At 41.0% G+C, this 19,181-nt stretch overlaps 1 protein-coding gene across 3 annotated transcripts in view; it reads left to right on the forward strand.

The window, feature by feature from the left end:
* SLC25A12 (solute carrier family 25 member 12) overlaps positions 1–19,181 on the forward strand; it is a 95,705-nt gene that overhangs the window by 23,238 nt on the left and 53,286 nt on the right. Inside the window, exons 1-2 of one of the 3 annotated variants that reach the window (XM_079782676.1) lie at positions 12,936–12,968; positions 17,390–17,493. In XM_079782676.1, the coding sequence (XP_079638802.1) occupies positions 17,442–17,493 (52 nt within the window). In that variant the 5' untranslated portion in view covers positions 12,936–12,968; positions 17,390–17,441. The other 2 variants (XM_079782674.1, XM_079782675.1) reach the window with 2 other exon arrangements.

Consider the following 19,181-nt stretch of genomic DNA (forward strand, 5'->3'; position numbering starts at 1 on the left):
TAATATCAATAAATCATATTTTTTCTGAGGTGATCATAAAAACTGTTATTTGCTACCATTATCAAGGATACTGGCATTTCTTTTTCTTTTGAAAAACTTACATGTGAAAAGTCATCTTACCTTATAATAGACAAATATGCAAATTGACCGCACCTTCACTACGACCAAGCCACGCCCACCAACCACGCCCACCAGGAAACCGTTGCAGGGACGTTGGGGTGTGGCGGAGCCCAAGGCCGGGAAAGCCTCGGGCGGAGGCTTTCCCGGCCTTGGGCACCAGCGGGGAGCCTGCAAGAATCGCAGGAAACCACTGGGGGTCGGCTCCTGCGATCCCTAGCAGGGACGCTGGGTGCCACCGAGCCCAAGGCCACCGCCCGGGGCCAAGCCCCAACCCTGAAAGAAGGCAGAAGGCGGTGGCCACAGCCAAGGCCTGGGTCCCCGGTGCCGGCAGAAAACTGGTGCAGGCAGCCAGGTGAATGAAGGTCTATTGCATGAATCTTCGTGCAAACGGGTTACTAGTATTTTATATATAATCTGAGCAGAATGGTTTTCAGATAACTATATTCCTTTCATTCATTCATTCATTCATTCATTCAATAAATATTGAATACTACTATTTACTATGCTTTAGGCACTGTATTACGTTCTAAAATTACATCAGTGAATAAACTATGCAAAAATGAACAAAATCAAAAGTAAATTAGAATGTGTTAGATTATATGTGCTATAAAGAAAAATTAGGGAAGAATTTAGAGAGTTTTATTTATTAATTTCTCTGTCTACTCTTTATTTGACAAACATTTATTGAACAAACACCATTTTCCAGGCTCTGTTGGGCCTTAGAAATCTGAACATAAAATAGAATTCCTGTTCTTAAGAAGAAACTCATGGCCTAGTGAGATAAAGAATGGGTAAACAGCCGAAACCGGTTTGGCTCAGTGGATGGAGCGTCAGCCTGCGGACTCAAGGGTCCCAGGTTCGATTCCGGTCAAGGGCATGTACCTTGGTTGCGGGCACATCCCCAGTAGTGGGTGTGCAAGAGGCAGTTGATCGATGTTTCTCTCTCATCGATGTTTCTGACTCTCTATCCCTCTCTCTTCCTCTCTGTGAAAAATCAATAAAATATATTAAAAAAAAAAAAAAGAATGGGTAAACAACACAGAAAAGTAATACTTTGGGAATAAGATGCTACAGTAGAAGTATGTAAAAGGTACAAAGGACACTCAAGAAAGCATAATTAAGTCTGTTTTGGGTCGCAGGACAGCATCACAGAAGAGGTGAAACCTGACAAGATGAAAGGAGCTTGCTTGCTGGTGGTTGGACAAGTAGGAAGGAGAATTCCACAAAAGGGGGAGCAGTAGTGATTTGAAGCACCAAGGGGCATTTGTGTGTGTGTGTGTGTGTGTGTGTGTGTTTTGGGGAGTGAAAGTGGGGAGATTGTGTTACAAGTACTTTGGTGTGGTTGTGGTACTGCTTTGTCACTGGCTTTGTGTGCTAGGCTTTGACTGTATAGTGTCAAAGAGAGGCTCATGACTCTCAGTCGTGGAGATATTTTTAGCCTGGCAGTATATTGTGCAGTCACAGAAATCACAAGGTTCATCTTACTAGAGTCTCAGTTTATTCAATTCAAGGGGGAAAAACACTGTTTTCATATTAAAATCACATATGACTGTATTATGGAGCAAATGGAATATTTGTATGAATTATAAAGAAAGTTTGCCTTGTTTTGTGAGTTCCCAGTTACATCCCCAGACCTCCAGGGACCCAGGTGTTTTTCTCTTCCCTGTAGAGGTGCTTGTGTGAAAAACTAAAAATAACAAAAACTGGGCAGTAAGGAATCTTTAAACATTATTTCCATTACCATCCTATCTAATAAAAGAGTAATATGCAAATTAACTATCACTCCGCTACACCCACAAGCCACACCCACCAGCCAATCAGGAGCGAGTATGCAAATTAACCCAACCAAGATGGCTGCAGCTACGGAGCTAGCAGAAGGCTTGGGTTTCCCTGACAATGGAGGAAGCCAAGCTTTCCGCACACCCTGGCAGGCCCAGGCCTCCACTCAAGACTACAAAGTTTCAATTATAGAAGATAAATAAATCCCAACAAAAATGGTGGCAGCCACAGAGCTGGAGAGAGCAGGAGGCTTGAGTTGCCCCCAGCGATGGAGGAAGCCAAGCTCCTGCAGCCCTTGCCTGCCTTGGCCTCCGCTCCAGGCTACAAAGTTTCAATTGTAGAAGATAAATAAATCCCAGATATCAGGGCCTCCACGTGGGTCACCGGGGGGCATGGCCAGCCTGCAAACCACCACAGGCCCCTCGCCCAGGCCACCCCACGCCCCAAGGGAACCCCCACCCTGATACGGGACACCCTTCAGGGCAAACCAGCTGGCCCCCACCCATGCAGCAGGCCTCTATCCTATCTAATAAGAGTAATATACAAATTGACCATCACTCCAACACACAAGATGGCTACTCCCATGTGGTCAAAGATGGCTGCCCCCATGTGGACATAATATGGCCGCCACAAGATGGCCAGTACGGGAGGGCAGTTGGGAGGGACCAGGCCTGCAAGGGAGGGCAGTTGGGAGCAATCAAGCCTGCAGAGAAGGGCAGTTGGGGGGAACTCAGGCCTGCAGGGGAGAGCAGTTGGGGGGGACCAGGCCTGCAGGGGAAGGCAGTTTGGGGGGACCAGGCCTGCAGGGGAGGGCAGTTAGGGGCAATCAGGCTGGCTGGGGAGCAGTTAGGCATCAATCAGGCTGGCAGGGGAGTGGTTAGGGGGTGATCAGGCTGGCAGGCAGAAGCGGTTAGGGGCAATCAGGAAGGCAGGTAGGCAAGCAGTTGGGAGCCAGCAGTCCTGGATTGTGAGAGGGATGTCCGACTGCCCATTTAGGCCCGATCCCAGTAGGATCAACCCCTACTGGGATTGGGCCCAAATGGGCAGTCAGACATCCCTCGAGGGGTCCCAGATTGGAGAGGGTGCAGGCTGGGCTGAGGGACACCCCCCGCCCCCGTGCACGAATTTCGTGCACCAGGCCTCTAGTCCTATATAATAAAAGGCTAATATGCAAATTGTTCCTTGAATGGGAGTTTGGGAGTTGGACCGGGGTTGGGTTGGGCTGGCCAACCTCCTGCATCTCCTCGCCCCTGCTGGCCCGGCCTGATCAGCCCCAATTGGGATGGGCTGGCTGTACCTAACCTGTGCATGAATTCATGCATCAGGCCTCTAGTAAATGATCCAATTTTAGAAAAATCGTAGGTTGGAGTAGGATAAGATTTGAATGCAGTGATATCTATCTAGGAGACTATTGTAATTGTTTAAGTAGAAATGTTGGTATCTATCTTCTTTGAGTCCAGGTTTAATATTGTATTCATTTGTATTTTTCTGAAATGAAATTTACTATAAGTATTATGTCTTAGAAAGATTTTATATAATTTATCAATGGCAGATATTGGGAAACTTGTATATACTTTGTGTCTAACTTTAAAAAAGTCAAATCAGCTGAAACCGGTTTGGCTCAGTGGATAGAGCGTCGGCCTGCGAACTCAAGGGTCCCAGGTTCGATTCCGGTCAAGGGCATGTACCTTGGTTGCGGGCACATCCCCTGTAGGGGGTGTGCAAGAGGCAGCTGATCGATGTTTCTCTCTCATCGATGTTTCTAACTCTCTATCCCTCTCTCTTTATGTGATTCTCCCAGACTCAGTTGGGTTGTTAAAAGTGTGGTCAAGGGTTTAAGTTGCCAGAGAAGAATAGGTCAAAAATGGGTTTTGGCTTGTAAAGAATCTAATAATGTTGAATGGTGTTTACTTAAAACAACAATACCACCTGCTTCTCTTTTCAAAAGGTAAATATGTTCTATTTCAAATGGTAAAAACTTTTTGAACTTCATTTTTTTTCTCTGTCTTTGGAATGAGTCAAATTGGGATTGGTAAGGAAATCTGATTCATAGTTATGTCATAAAAATTATAAGTAAGTTTATGAAACAGATACTTTCTAAAAGCAGAGAAAGGTGGAATTTTCTAGAAATATAGGGATTCTTAACCTTCTCTTGTTCATGAATAATCTTCAGAGGTTCCTGAACTTGCTGAAATCCATAATAATAAAAGCGTAATATGCTAATTAGACTGGACAGCCGAACGACCTTCTGGACATCCTTCTGGGCGAAGCCACAGTGGCAGAGGCAGTTAGGGGCAATCAGGCAGGTAGGCAAGTGGTTAGGGGCGATCAGGCAGGCAGAATGGTTAGGGGTGATCAGGCAGGCAGGGGAGTGGTTGGGGCGATCAGGCAGGCAGGCGAATGGTTAGGGGCGATCAGGCAGGCAGGCGAATGGTTAGGGGCGATCAGGCAGGCAGGCGAGCGATTAGGAGTCAGCAGTCCCAGATTGCGAGAGGGATGTCCGACTGATGGTTTAGGCCCAATTCCACAGGGATTTTTGTGGGATCGGGCCTAAACCGGCAGTCGGACACCCTCCAAGGGTCCTGGATTGCGAGAGGGTGCAGGCTTGGCTAAGGGACCCCCCACCCCATGCACAAATTTCGTGCACTGGGCCTCTAGTATAATATAAAATGAGTGCATTTGTATGTGCATTTCTCTGTGTAGAAATCACAGGTTTTCAAAAGGTCCTATGACTTCAGAAAGGTAAAGAGTCATTGTTAGAATTTCTATAATACTTTTGTTTTATTATTTTATTATTTTAATCCTCACCCAAGTATATATACATTTACTAGAGGTCTGATGCATGAAATTTGTGCAAGGGCCTTGGCCCCAGCCCCTGTCCACTGCTGTCATGGCCCCTGCCCGCCGTGGCCGGGGGTCTCTGCCGCCTCTGCCTCAGCCCTCGCCTACTGTGGCTTTGTCTGGAAGGAAGGACGTCTGGAAGGATGTCCAGTCTAATTAGCATATTACTGGGGCCGGGGATCATATTATAGATATCCTATATAATAAAAGCCTAATATGCTAAGTGTCCAACCATTGTTTGACCGTTTGACCAGTCGCTATGACACACACCACCAGGAGACAGACGCTCCAACCGGTAGGTTAGCTTGCTGCTGGGGTCCGACCGATCAGACTGGGCGAGACGGGCCAGGCACTCCCTGGAGCCCTCCTGTGGTACCCTCCCCAGCCCCAATCCTGTACCGGTGGGGTCCCTCGGCCTGGCCTGTGCCCTCTCGCAATCAGGGACCCCTCAAGGGATGTCTGAGAGCCGGTTTTGGCCCAATCCTCGCATGCCAGGCCAAGGGACCCCACCGGTGCATGAATCTGTGCACTGGGTCTCTAGTATATATAGATAATTTTAAATTGATGAGAGAGAGAGAGAGAGAGAGAGAGAGAGAGAGAGAATATATATATATAAAATTTTAAATTGATGCTAGAGAGAAAGAGAACTGATTGGTTACCTCCTGTACCAGGGATCAAACCCACAACCTAAATCTGTGCCCTGACTGAGAATCAAATCTGCAACCTTTTGGTGTATGGGACAACACTCCAACTAACTGAGCCATCCAGCCAGGACTATTATTTTTTTAAATTAATTACATTTTATTGCATGTATATAGAAGAACCTTTTATGCAGAAATCTTGGTTGTTTTAAAAAATTAGAAATTAATACATTAATATTTTGAAATTTTATAATTTCCATTCAGTACATTAAAAGGAGCTCTGTAGAAAAATTTAGAAACACATCAAATTTATAAAATATATTGTTTCAAAGTAATAAAATGCTAAGTGTTCTTTATAGTATATCAAGCAGCAAATAAATATGTTATCCTTATTAAAAGAAAACCAACTATTATGGTATGAGCTAAGTAATGATTTTTTTCAACTCTATAGTTAGTGGCTTGCACTTTTCCTGCCAAAGTCTCAATCAGGTCCTTCTATCGATAGGGGACTCCATGGCAGACAGGATAAAGGAAAAAGAGCTTTAAAAATTATTCTGGAACATGTTTGCTTTATGTTAGCAGATAAGCAGATTATTTCTTGCTTTTTGAAGAGTATTGTTACATTATTATGTACTAGAGGCCCGGTGCATGAAAATTCATGCACTGGAGTGGGAGTCCCTCATCCTGGCCTGCCCCCTCTCCATTCCGGGAGCCCTCAGGGGCGTGAGGCGACCTGGCAATCAGGGGAAGGCAATGCCCCCATCACTCCTCTGCTGCTGCCACTGCCAGAAGCACAAGCCTTGGCTGGCCCTGGTTACCTGAGCCTCGGGCGGCCCTGGGCAGCTGGGCAGCCGCCATCCGAGTCTTGCTGGGGGGCTGAAGGGAGTGGGGGACTCCAGAGGCAGGCATGGGGCAGCAGGCTAGGGGCGGGCCCAGCCATGCCACACGCCTGCTGCCCCAGCAGGGCTGAGGGGACTGCGTGCCACCATCTTGTAGCTATGGGTGCCACTATCTTTGAGGGCATGGCAGTCAATTAGCATATTCCCTCCTTATTGGCTGTGGGCACCACCATATTTGTGAGGGTGTGACAGTCAATTAGCATATTCCCTCTTTATTAGATAGGATTTTTAGCTAAAAACAAGTAAGGAGCATATCAGAGACTAAGTGGCCTATCTACCCCGTTTCCTCCCAATATTTTATTATGAAAAATTTCAAACATTCTAGAAAGTTGAAAGAATTTTACAGTAAATACCCATATACCCACCACATACAGTATATTCTACCATTAACATCTTTCTAAACATCGGTTTCCATGTATCTATCCCCCTATCTTTCCATTAACCCACTTCATTTTTTTACTCATTTCAAAGTAAATTGCAGACATTGATGCACTTCTTCTTAAATACTTCAGCATGGATATTATCAACTGGATTTTAGCATTTGTTTTTTCCAGTTTGGTCCTGGGAATATGTCAGTGTGTATCCACTTACTCTGCTGCCATTTTGGAATCTCCCATAAATCTTTTTTTTTTTTTAACTGAATTTATTGGGATGACATTGGTTAATAACACCACAGGTGTCAAGTATATAACTCAGTAACACATCATCTGCCAACCACATTGTATGCTCACTACCTAAAGTCAAATCTCTTTCCGCCACCACTTATCCCCTCATTTGCCCTCTTCTACCTCCCCCACCTTCCTTTCCTCCTGGCAATCACCATACTGTTGTCTGAGTCTTTTTTTTTTAATCCTTCACTTTTTTACCCAGCCCCAAAACCCCATTTCCTCTGACAGCTGTCAGTCTGTTTTCTGTATCAATGAGTCTATTTCTATTTTGTTTGTTAGTTTAAAACATTTGCTGAGTTTTGACAAATGCATACACCTGAATAACTTCAGGTAACTTATTTTTTTATTATTTATTGTATTAAAAATATATAACATAATATTACCATTTTAATCATTTTTAGGTGCACATTTCAATGGCATTACACACGTTCACATTGTATTGCCATCGCCACCATCCATCTCCAGCACTTTTTAACCTTCTTATACAAAACTCCATACCCATTAAGCAATGAGTCCCTTTTCTCTCCCAACACCCAGTCCCTGGTAACCACTTTTCTACATTTTTTTTTGTTTGTTTGTTAATCCTTAACCGAGGATATTTTTCTCATTTGTTATTATTTTTCTTTTTCATTTAAAAAAATATATTTTATTGATTTTTTTACAGAGAGGGAGAGGAATAGAGAGTTAGAAACATCGATGAGAGAGAAACATCGATCAGCTGCCTCCTGCACACCCCCTAACTGGGGATGTGCCCGCAACCAAGGTACATGCCCTTGACTGGAATCGAACCTGGGACCCTTCAGTCCGCAGGCTGACGCTCTATCCACTAATAAACCAGTCAGGGCTTATTTTTCTTTTTTATATATTTTTATTTCAGAGAGGAAAAGAAAGAGGGAGAGAGACAGAAACGTCAAAGATGAGAGAGAATCATTATTAGGCTGCCTCTTGCATGCCCCCCACTGGGGATCAAGGCCGCAATCTGGGCCTGTGCCCTGACTGGGAATTGAACTGTGACCTCCTGGTTCATAGGTCAATGCTCAATCTATAAGCATCTGAGCCACACCGCGCTGGGCTCCATTGATTTTTAGAGAGAGTGAAAGGAAGGGAGGGAGGGAGAGAGAAACATTGACATGAGAGAGACACATCCATTGGTTGCCTCCCGCATACTCCTTGACTGGGGCCAGGGATCAGTTCAGTGCCCTTGACTGGGAATCAAACCTCAGCTCTTTGGTGTGCAGGTTGGCACTCTAACCACTGATCAGCACTATCCAGGGCTACTGTTCTACTTTCTGTCTCAATAATTTGACTATTCTAGGTATGTCATATAAATAGAGTAATACAATATTTGTCCTTTTGTGTATGACTTATTTCACTTAGCATAATTTTGAAGATTCATTCATGTAGCATGCACCAGAACTTCATTTCTTTTTAAGGCTGAATAATATGAAGTGACTTATTTTTAAACCAGTGGCCCAGTGCACAGATTTGTGCACATTATAAGGAAATTAATTAGAAGAAGTATTTTAATATCGCTATTCGCCCTTTCTCTATAATAGAAGTGTCAGAGATGAAAGAAAATTAGTAAAATGTATATGAAAATAACAAATTGATTAATAAATAAACAACAACATGATATAACAACAAAGACATATAAAAACATGAAAACAATAAAAACATGATATAAAGATAACATTGATAAAAACAGTGACTGATAAATTGATTAAACTTATTCTGATATCTCCCTGTATACCACATTAAGAGTAAAAACACTTTCAGAGTGCTTGGCTAATTTCCCTTGTGATAAAGTATTTACAACTTGAATGCCACATGCTCTTCAAACTCGAGAGAAAGCAACATATAACTGACCATGTCTGAAAACGGGTTCAGGTAGGAATATTCCTACTCTGTCTAGAGTTTGTCCTTGTGACTTATTAATAGTCATTGCAAATGCTGGCATTACTGGAAACTGTCTTTGAATTAATTTAAATGGGAGGCCAGTGTCAGATGGGGACAAATCAACTCTTGAAATCAGAACAACATCTCCTTCTGCAGATCCTGTTAATACTTCAGCTTTGATTATGTTAGGTCGCAATCTTGTGATAATAAATCTGGTACCATTACAAAGACCCCATTTACTGTTAAGATTTCTCAGTAGCATGATGATTGCACCTACTTTCAATTTTAATTTATGACATGGCATTCCTGAAGGAATAATACTATTAAGAAATTTGATGGGAGCTTTATATGTATCACTCATGCATGAGTCAATGTTTATTTTTAAATGCCAGTGCACGTCATATGTACCGGCCTGTCAGTCAGACAGACAGATGGACGGACAGTCAGTCACTTAACCTTTTATAAATATACTAGAGGCCCGGTGCATGAAATTCATGCATGGAGGGGGGGTCCCCTCAGCCCAGCCTGCACCCCTCTAATCTGGGACCCCTCAGGGGATGTCCGACTGCCGGTTTAGGCCCGATCCCTGGGATCGGGCCTAAACCGGCAGTCGGACATCCCTCTCACAATCGGGACCACTGGCTCCTAACTGCTCACCTGCCTGCCTGCCTGATTGCCCCTAACTGCCCCACCCCCCCTGCCAGCCTGATCATCCCTAACCGCCTCTGCCTGCCGGCCTGATCATTCCTAACTGCTCCCCCCCTGCTGGCCTGGTCACCCCCAACGGCCTGGTTGCTCCCAACTGCCCCCCTTGGTCGCCCCATGCAGCCTGTTGCTCAGTCATTTGGTCGTTCCTCACTAACCCCTCTGCCAACCTGGTCACCCCAGGCAGCCTGCTGTCAGTCGTTTGATCGTCCCTCACTAACCCCCTGCCAGGCTGGTCGCCCCAGGCAGCCTGCTGTTCAGTTGTTTGGTTGTCCCTCATTAACCCCCCTGCTGGCCTGGTTGCCCCACGCAGCCTGCTGTTCAGTCATTGGTCATCCCTAATTGTCCCCCCCTGCCAGCCTGATCACCCCTAACCACCTCTGCCTGCCAACCTGATCGCCCCTAACTGCCTTTCCCCCCGTCGGCCTGGTCACCCTTTACTGCCCCCTCTGCTGGCCTCATCGTCCCCAACTGCCCTCCTCTGCTGGCCTGGTTGCCCCTAACTGCTCCCCCCCCTGCCGGCCTGGTCGCCCCTCACTGCTCTCCCTGCCAGCCTGGTCACCCCCAACTGCCCTGCTGCCGGCCTTGTTGCCCCCAACTGCCCGCCCCCTGCTGGCCTGGTCGCCCCATGCAGCCTGTGTTCAGTTGTCCAGTTGTTTCAGTCGTGATGGCCCCTGGCTTTTTATATATTAGGACTAAAGACCTAGTGCACAAATTTGTGCATGGCTGGGGTCTGGCCAGCCTGCCCCGATCCGAGCGGGCAGGGCCAGCCAGGGGGAGGGGACGCAGGAGGTTGGCCACCGGCCCCGCCCCCTGGTTGAACTTCAAGTCGAACTCCCCATGGAGGGGGACAATTTGCACATTAGCCTTTTATTATATAGGATAGATTGTTGATGGCTTTTGTGTTTCTTAATTGACTTTTCTTTCTTTAAATAAATCACTATATAACAAAGGTAACTGAGTATTTCTTCAGTACTTTCTTGTAATGGTTTATTATTTTACCTTTCTGTTTCTCAACTGTAACTTTAAATTTGGGGACTGGGGTACGGAGGTGTACACTGAATTGAAGGCAGGAGTTCAGAATCTCACTGGGCCTACTGAGTTGCCGAATGTTTTAGAGCAGATTGTTTGACTTCTTTAGACTTTCTAAGAGTCTCTCTAGCTCTAAAGTTGCATGAATATATGATTTGTCTTTATGAATATACTGGTAGACAAAATGTAGGCGTTCAATACAGTTCATAGATTTTATATTTTAAACAAAGGGCTACTTAGTTAGAAACCTGCCCAACTAGTCTCAAATCTGCAGGAGCAGGACGTAGATAACTGCTGAGCCCTGGTCTCTCAGAAAGAGGCAGTTATTGCTTGATTCCAGGGGCTGGTGCTATTTGGCACCAGAAACCTATTGCCCAAGCTTGCAATTTATCAAGAGAAACCAGAAAACTGGATATTAATATGAAATCTTACGATTTCCAAATTTTGGCAACTAATGCAACTAAAAAAATAATACTTTGCATGCCAAAGAAAATACATGTATGAGCCAAATTCACTCTGCCAGCTGACTGTTTATGACCGTTAAGGAAAAGTTCTTGGCCCTCTTATAAATGTAGAAAGTTCTACTACTGACCAGGAAATGTGTTTTAAAGCTACATAGTCTGCATTTCATGGTAATTTTATTTTTAGTATTTAATTCCTAAGACTTATTTTAGAAAAACCAAGATGATACGTATATTTTTAAATTTATAATCAGCCTAGTTACTTTTTTTTTAACTTTTTAAAAAATATATAGTTTATTGATTTTTTTTTACATAGAGGAAAGGGAGAGGAATAGAGTTAGAAACATCGATGAGAGGGAAACATCGATCAGCTGCCTCCTGCACACTTCCTACTGGGGATGTGCCCGCAACCAAGGTACATGCCCTTGACTGGAATTGAACCCGGGACCCTTCAGTCTGCAGGCCGACGCTCTATCCACTGAGCCAAACCGGTCAGGGCATCCTAGTTACTTTTTATTTTTATTTTAAAAATTTACTCTTACAATCAGAAGACATAATTCTAATTCTTCATTATAAAAATTGCAAACACTTCAGAAAAATACAATGTAGAAAATGAAGGTCTTCTCTAACTCCTCCCCTAGATCACTACTGGTTTTGTGTTACACATTCTTGTACTGTCCAACCATATCATACCATACCATTGCTCTTTAGTTTTTTTCAGAGCTTAAAAACCACATATTATTCATTGCTTTTAGGAGTGTGTGGATTGTCATGATGTTACCTGATATGTTATAACTTCATTTGTTTTTGTTACCCTAAAATTTGTGTAATGATAACCACACTTTCGAGTTTTACTATATGTTTTAGTAGTACACCAATGCATAAGGTGTTTTATGACATGTGGCCTGATAAAACAGTTTTGATTATTAGGTCATTCCCTCCAGGATTTATTAGGCACCCAAGCTCCTAATGTCACCAAGGATGCTTTAGCACGATAGTGAGGGCATAATTCCTGAATAACATCACCACAAAGCCTTTCCCTCAATAGAGGGCAAAGGCATGTATACATCATTGCTTTGGATATAATATAATTTATGTAATTTAAACATATTTCAAAGTGTTTTAAGAAATACAAAATGTAACATTGAATGTAAAATGTGTTTTAGATGAATGGGAGCATAAAATGGAATGTAAAATGTAGGCATGTTCTTAATCGGGAAAATAGGAAGCATGTTTCTCTAAAAGGTCATGTTCACTCTGTAGTTCCCTACAGTCTGCACTTTTGCTGATTGTGTTCCCGTGATAATGTTCAACATGTTCCTTTGTCCTTTGTATTTTTCATAAATTGTTGATTACATCTAGAATAGTGATTCTTAACATGGGGGCTGCTATTGGCATTTAGTGGGTAGAGGCCAGGTATGCTGCCAAACCAGATACAGTGCACAGGAGGCCTCCACAACAAGCATTATCCAGCCTAGAATGGTACTGTTGAGTGCCAAGGTTGAGGAACTCTGATCTACAGACTTGTTCAGATTCAAGTTTAATTATTTTTGGTCTAGTTCTCTCTCTTTTTGTGATGTTAGTGGCTAATGATTATTGCCCAGGTCCATTAATTTGTTAGAGCTTTTCAAAAGGCTGATATTTTAATTTTATTCCTTTTTTTTTATTATCTGGAATACCTCTATGACAAGAAACTTTTTTCATCAATTATTTGGTTACCCTCAGTTATAGTTCATACAGTAAAGGCAGTTTAAATGCTTGATGTTTTTTCTTTTTGTACCAACCAGTAACATTTTATACTTTATTCTAGGTTGATCTCCTATCAAGAGTTTTTGGCATTTGAATCTGTTTTATGTGCTCCAGATTCCATGTTCATAGTGGCTTTCCAATTGTTTGACAAGAGTGGAAATGGAGAGGTGACATTTGGTAAGGAAAAGAAAAGATTGTAAGTGATAAGTGAAGTTAGTGAGGCTGGTCCAGTCTTAATTTCTAAATCTAGTAACTGCATATAGATTGCTGGTTATTTAGGAGTTAGTCAATAATTTTTACTTTCCTAAAAGGATTTACACAGGTAAATGGTTTTATTTTCTTGTAAGCATTAGACTATTGCAAAAAATTAAGGAACCTAGGAATGTCATTACTTCAGCTCATTGAGTCATGGACACTTTCACACTCCTAAAATAGGTGGTGTAAAATTTTCTTGTTCTCATCCAGCCTGGGCAAAAGTCTTTATGAAACAGACTGTGAACAACAACATTCTTTAAAGGACTTCTGGGCAGAGCGTTCAGAGCTTCTCTGTAGTGTCTTTGGAAAATTGCTGCTAGTCATTTTAACACCAAGAATGGCACTAAAGGAGGAGGTTAAGGCAAGAATAGTTAGCCTTCTCTGAACCCCCTTTTAGAATTCTGGTTTTAGGAAACAAGGCGAAGGTATTAAAATTGCCATCTGAGTTGGGAGTAGATTCTTTGATAGGCAAATAAATTAGCACATTGTTGATGTCTCACAAACTATAAACTTGGATTTCTGTTTGTCGTTATGTATTAATTTTTAATGACACTTATTTGCAGAAATTAGTTCTTGTTTAGGAAAAGTATCAGCTAGTTTTTCCTGCAATAGTCTTTTTAATAAAAGTAATGTAGTGTTTTTAAGGACTTTGAGTGCTCCATCCGTTCTTTTTTTTAAATTTGGAGTTTTTAAATTTGATAACACAACACATAACACTTGCCATCTTAACCATTTTTAAGTGTATAGTTCAGTAATGTTGAGTATATTCACATTGTTGTTAAATAGATCTCCAGAGCTTTTTCATCTTGTAAAACTGAGCTAGATCCCCATTTATGGTGTGAATTGGCATCAGTATGTAGTAACTCTTGAAAGTTGGGCTTTTCCTGAGCCACAGCACTAAATCTTTATTCACTGTAGAGTTTGTTCTAAAACAAATACTTTTAATTAAACCCAAAGGAAGGAGTATCACTGCATGGTAAGACTGGTGAGAATGCACAGGTGTTCAGAAGGACCAGTGGTGCCATTGCTGTGATCTTAGTGGACACATTTTCTAGCTTGGCATTGATTGTTTCCTTCTGCCCATTAGCCCAGTTGTCTTCTTAATACGATTTTCCCAAATAAAAACCTGTGCAGAACGTTTTAGGTTCCTGTGCATATCTTGGCATTCTCCCTGCTTTGGAGCAATCTCTGGCCATTATGCCTCCTAAGGAATGTTGACTTTCCTCAAAAATACCTAGATTCTGTAGTTTAAAGCATAAAACCTTTGTATCTCATCCTTCAGCATTAACCCAGTACTACTGATAATGCTGCATTTTCTATTTTCAGTAGGTATCACACACGCTCATCTGTCTCACTTCCAAATGTGCAGAAATGCTTGGGAAATACCTTGATACAAATATCTGCATTAATGACAGTATATCTGTGCTTCTATCACGTGTCCATTATGTAAGATTTATATTTCCCAAAAACAAATTGTGATTTATCTTGTACCTCCTATCTTGATATCATGGTTTTTTGTGTAGCCTCCATTTGATTGATTTTCCCAATTTCTATTTTGAAAAATTAGTCACTCAAGTCAGTACATCTAACAGACTAACAATAGAGACTCATGCCATTGTTGATTAGTATGTTAAAATGAGTGTAGGAAGTAGCTGGTTTATACCACCTTAAAATTTCATTTTATAGAGCGTTAGCATTTTATAGATCTTTTGTTTTTCCCTCAGACTATGATTTATGATTTTAAGAACATATAATTAGGATTAAAAGCAAAACAAATCAGTTTTAGTTTTTATAGCACCTAGTATGAACTGAAGAACATATAAACCCTCCAAAATCCTGCTTTCATTCTTCTCCATAATCTAGAGATCGAAAGATTCTTATGGAATAAGGTAAAGCTGACCTACAACATTGTAACGGGGGTCCCTGGCCAGCTGGATGATTCTTTTGATAGTGCTCACCTATTTCCTGGGTACTTTGACCATTTCCCCTTTCTGCCTTGCCTCCCTAGTTTTGAGGATCCATTTTTAGATGATCTTCTTATCTAAAATGAAAGGAATCATAATGAAAAAGAGAAAGTTTAATTTCATATTCTTAAATGAGGAAGAACATCGAAACTGTTAGAAATGCCATTTAACAAGATTTCTAAGGCTATATTTCGAGACTGTATAATTTCAGCATAAGAAAATAATCTTTATAGGGTTTTTGGATCTGTGATAAAGGTCAGTTTTCATGTTTGTATCCACTTAATAAAATGAATAATGCTTATGTATTTACAAATATAGTTTAAGTAAAAGCAAATTTTAGATCCATTCTAACTTGAAATTCTTTTCACCAAATGGCCTTGTGTTTTCTAGTTTGAAGCTTATTTAAAGAATAGTTTTGTGTTGTGCGCATCTGGAGAGAAAGGTGGGAGAGAATATTGGATGCAAGGTGTAATGGAGTGGGGAAAGACTGGTATGCCATGGGTAGCTCTCATAGACTATAATGATGATGTTATCTGTGTACTTGTATATATTGTTCTCATCTATGCTTTTGGTTTTATTTTTTCACATCAAGTTATATATTGTGTGCATCTTTCAAGTATTTATATAAGTAGCAATATTGAATAACATTTTCTTGAGTTTGGGCAAGTTTTTTTTCCCATTATTAGAGATGCCTTTACTCTGGAGGAGAGGACTTATATTGAGACCTTGGTAATCCATTTCAGAATATGCAAGCTCACGAGAGGATTCTGGAGTTTTTACAAGAGGGAATAAAATCATTAGATAATTGTTTCCTTTTTGATGTCCCTTTAATATAACTTTTAGTGCATGCTGTGGATAATTACTTAATGGCTTGTATATCTGTTACTGCCTGGTGGCATGAGCCTTTAGAGGCCATTGCATGACTGGTGTGTGCTAGATACAGTACAAATTTGCCTTGGTCTTACTGTTATCCACTAGTGTACTGGATATTCTGCTTGACAGAATTAGCTTGAGGTAACCTAAATAACCAGTTACACTACATTGTATTGTCAATAGCTGATATATTTTTTGTCATAAATTAAGAAAATAACAGCCTTTTGCTTTAACAAAGATATAATCATTAAAATAAAATGACCACCCAAACTCTTCATCGATTAACTAATAAATGAATATAAAACATGTTATACATTCTAAGTTTTCTATTAAAATCTCAACATTGTGTTCCAAAGTGTTTGCCTAGGAATAGGAACTCTCCGAAGTGAACTTTTCCAAGGGCACATCTTCACCCCCTGATTGTAGGATCCTCCAAAAGCAGAGATTCCTTTTGATTTTGTATTGTCTTTGACCATCAATATGTATAGCAAATAAAAATGTGCTCCATTTGTGTCTCTAAAATAGACTCTTTCCCCCTAAAGGGAAGAATAAATTAGGCATAACCACTGCTATTATAGAAAGGCTCAGGAGGTGGTAGGCTACATATGAAAAATGTTGTACCTTCTCAGAGGAAACAAACTGTAGACATGGAATAATATGAAATACTAATGCTAATCAATACCCAGCTTAACTGGTAAGAATTAGAGTTTCACCTGGTGTTCAAATTAAATCAGGAAGAATTTTTGAGGCTTGTTTCAGTTATTGCAGAGAAGGTCATATTAATACTCAAGGCTATTAGAATGGCTATAGAGTAAAAGACATGCTGTTATTAGTTTTTATACCATTTGGTGATAGACTGTGAAAGCATCTAGTTTCTATAGAAATAGATGCCTTTTAAATTAATCTTTCCTGAGAAATGGACCTTTGCATATATTTGACAGCATGAGTACTCTGTTGACTGACTGTACAGTAGTCCCTCCTGGAGGTAGGTAAAGTGTTAACAGAAACACTTCCCCTCCTAAAAACAGAGGAGGTCACCCAGAAACCAATGATCCACCTGGGAGTAGAACCTAGAAGGCTGGGACTGAGTCTACATGCTATATTGATTGGGACTTCCTCTACAAGTTCCTGTTGTTGATCTTTATTTTGCTGTTGTTTGTTTTCTTTTTTGGTCTCTTAGTTGTTTCTCTTCTTTCCCCCAAGTTTTCCTTCACTGAAAAACTCTTTACCTCCTCAAGTCTTGCCATTGTTTTTGTTCAGTGACACACAAGGATATTCATTGTTCATGGTGGAAGTCCTAAAGGCCTCTCTGACTTCACTTTAAGAACTGTGCAGGTGAAACTCAGCTGTTGAGGACTTTTCCCCCCTGACAATAAAAATGTTTGGTCTCAAGCCTGTAAGTTGGAAGCAGTGGTTCCTGCTGGGCTGAAATCCTTGGAATCAGGATGTCGTTGGGCTGATGGTAGGTGGGCTGTGTCACAGGGCTGATGGCTTGTATACCTACAGGAGGAGTTCTCTGGCCACACCGTTGGTACAGCAGCTCCTTCCAGGCTCATTCATGGAACAGGCATGGCGGCAGTCTTGGAGAAGAGTGCCAGCCCCGGTCAGAGGTAATTTTGTACTGCAGAAAGGTGAACAAGACCAGTAGGAAGCTCCCATAAGGACCAGGGGAGGGATGAGGGTGGATGAGATGGGGAGACACAGTGGGGAAAATTAAGACCTCTGTTAAGACATATTTACATAATATATATGCTTCAATGTATATTTCACCTAGTCCAATCATAAGTGACTGATTCAGCTAAACTGACTAATGTTATACGTCTGTGAACATTTTTACTTAATCACAGTTATCATCATTACCTGCCCTCCTGACAAATCATTGTGCTAGTCTCCTTTGAGCAAAGGGAACATAATGACAGGCTACTTTTGTATCTGGCCCCAATTCCCTTTTCAAAGGAATTAGAAACCATCTCTTTCCATAAGCCCATGCTCTGCAGGAAGTGAAAAGGTGGTCTATTGTTTCCTATATGTCAGAAAATGAATGGATTCCTATTTCTCTTAGCAATGCCAACCTAGTATAAAACACTAGATCATGATCTTGCTGCCAGTAAGATGTGACTGTCGTATCCCTTTCATCCAGGCCAGAACTGTGGCTACTGAATTAGCACTCCAAGAAGTGCTATTTAGAGCTCAAGACCCTTGTTTGCCACTGGAAAGACGGGATTCTCTCTGGGGGGACAACTTGTTATGCAGTGTCAGTTAGATGTACTGGGTACATTTGAGATTATTGGTGTTCTCTTTCATGTCATGCAGAACCTGACAAAAGCTGGTAAGATAAGAACATCAGCTATACAAGTATACATTCTCCAGTTCTGGAGCTTTGTCTAACTTTTTTGATAAGCACATCCTGGTAAAAGTAAAGTGGTAATTAAGTATTGGACTGCAAAATAATAGTGGTACTAATTATTTCTGTGAGCTGCCTGAATTAGCCTTAGACAGTTGGCAGTGTAAATAATAACAGAAGGAAAGTGGGATACCTCAAGAGGTGCCAAAGTAGGTTTGAAATTTTGTTCATCCTAGTAACTATAGTTGTAGACTGTGACATAGCTAAAATAATTAATAGCATCTAAGGGTAGCTAATAAACTACAGCACATTATAATGGTCATAATGAAACCATATAAAAGCTGTCAAGTGTCCACTTTAGGAGAAATAGGAAAAGTTCAAACAAATACTTATGGAAAACGACAGTTCAATATTTGGGAGATTACATCATTTTAATTGTTTTGAAGATGTTCTAATATCTTAATTAGAGGTTGCTAGGAAGTTTATAAAATAGGATTTTAAAGTTTTTATTATAGAGTTCTTTTTCTAAATGTAGATTATACATTGTAATTTTGGCTTACACATTGTAATGATTTTGTGATAGTAGAAAATAATTTTCATAGTTAATTAATTTTTTGTAGTTTGAAAGCTTCTGAATTTTTTACTTTATTTGATATCATTTCACACTTGAGATTCTGCTGTCTTCTGATCACATAAAGGGAAGTCAGTGTTATTCCACCATTATATAAAATCTAGGTAGTAATATGTACATTTCTTATCAAATAGTTGAGTTTTGGGACTTGTGACCTTTAAAATAAAGATTATCATAAAATAACTTTTTACCTTTAATAAATAATATTACTCAAATATAGGTAGTTATTTAACTTATTCTGTTCTGCTTTCCATTTATTTCTTATACTATTTTTTAAAAATATATTTTTATAGATTTCAGAGAGGAAGGGAGAGGGGGAGAGA

This window comes from Cnephaeus nilssonii (assembly GCF_951640355.1).
Source record: "Cnephaeus nilssonii genome assembly, chromosome: 10".
Lineage (NCBI taxonomy): Eukaryota > Metazoa > Chordata > Mammalia > Chiroptera > Vespertilionidae > Cnephaeus > Cnephaeus nilssonii.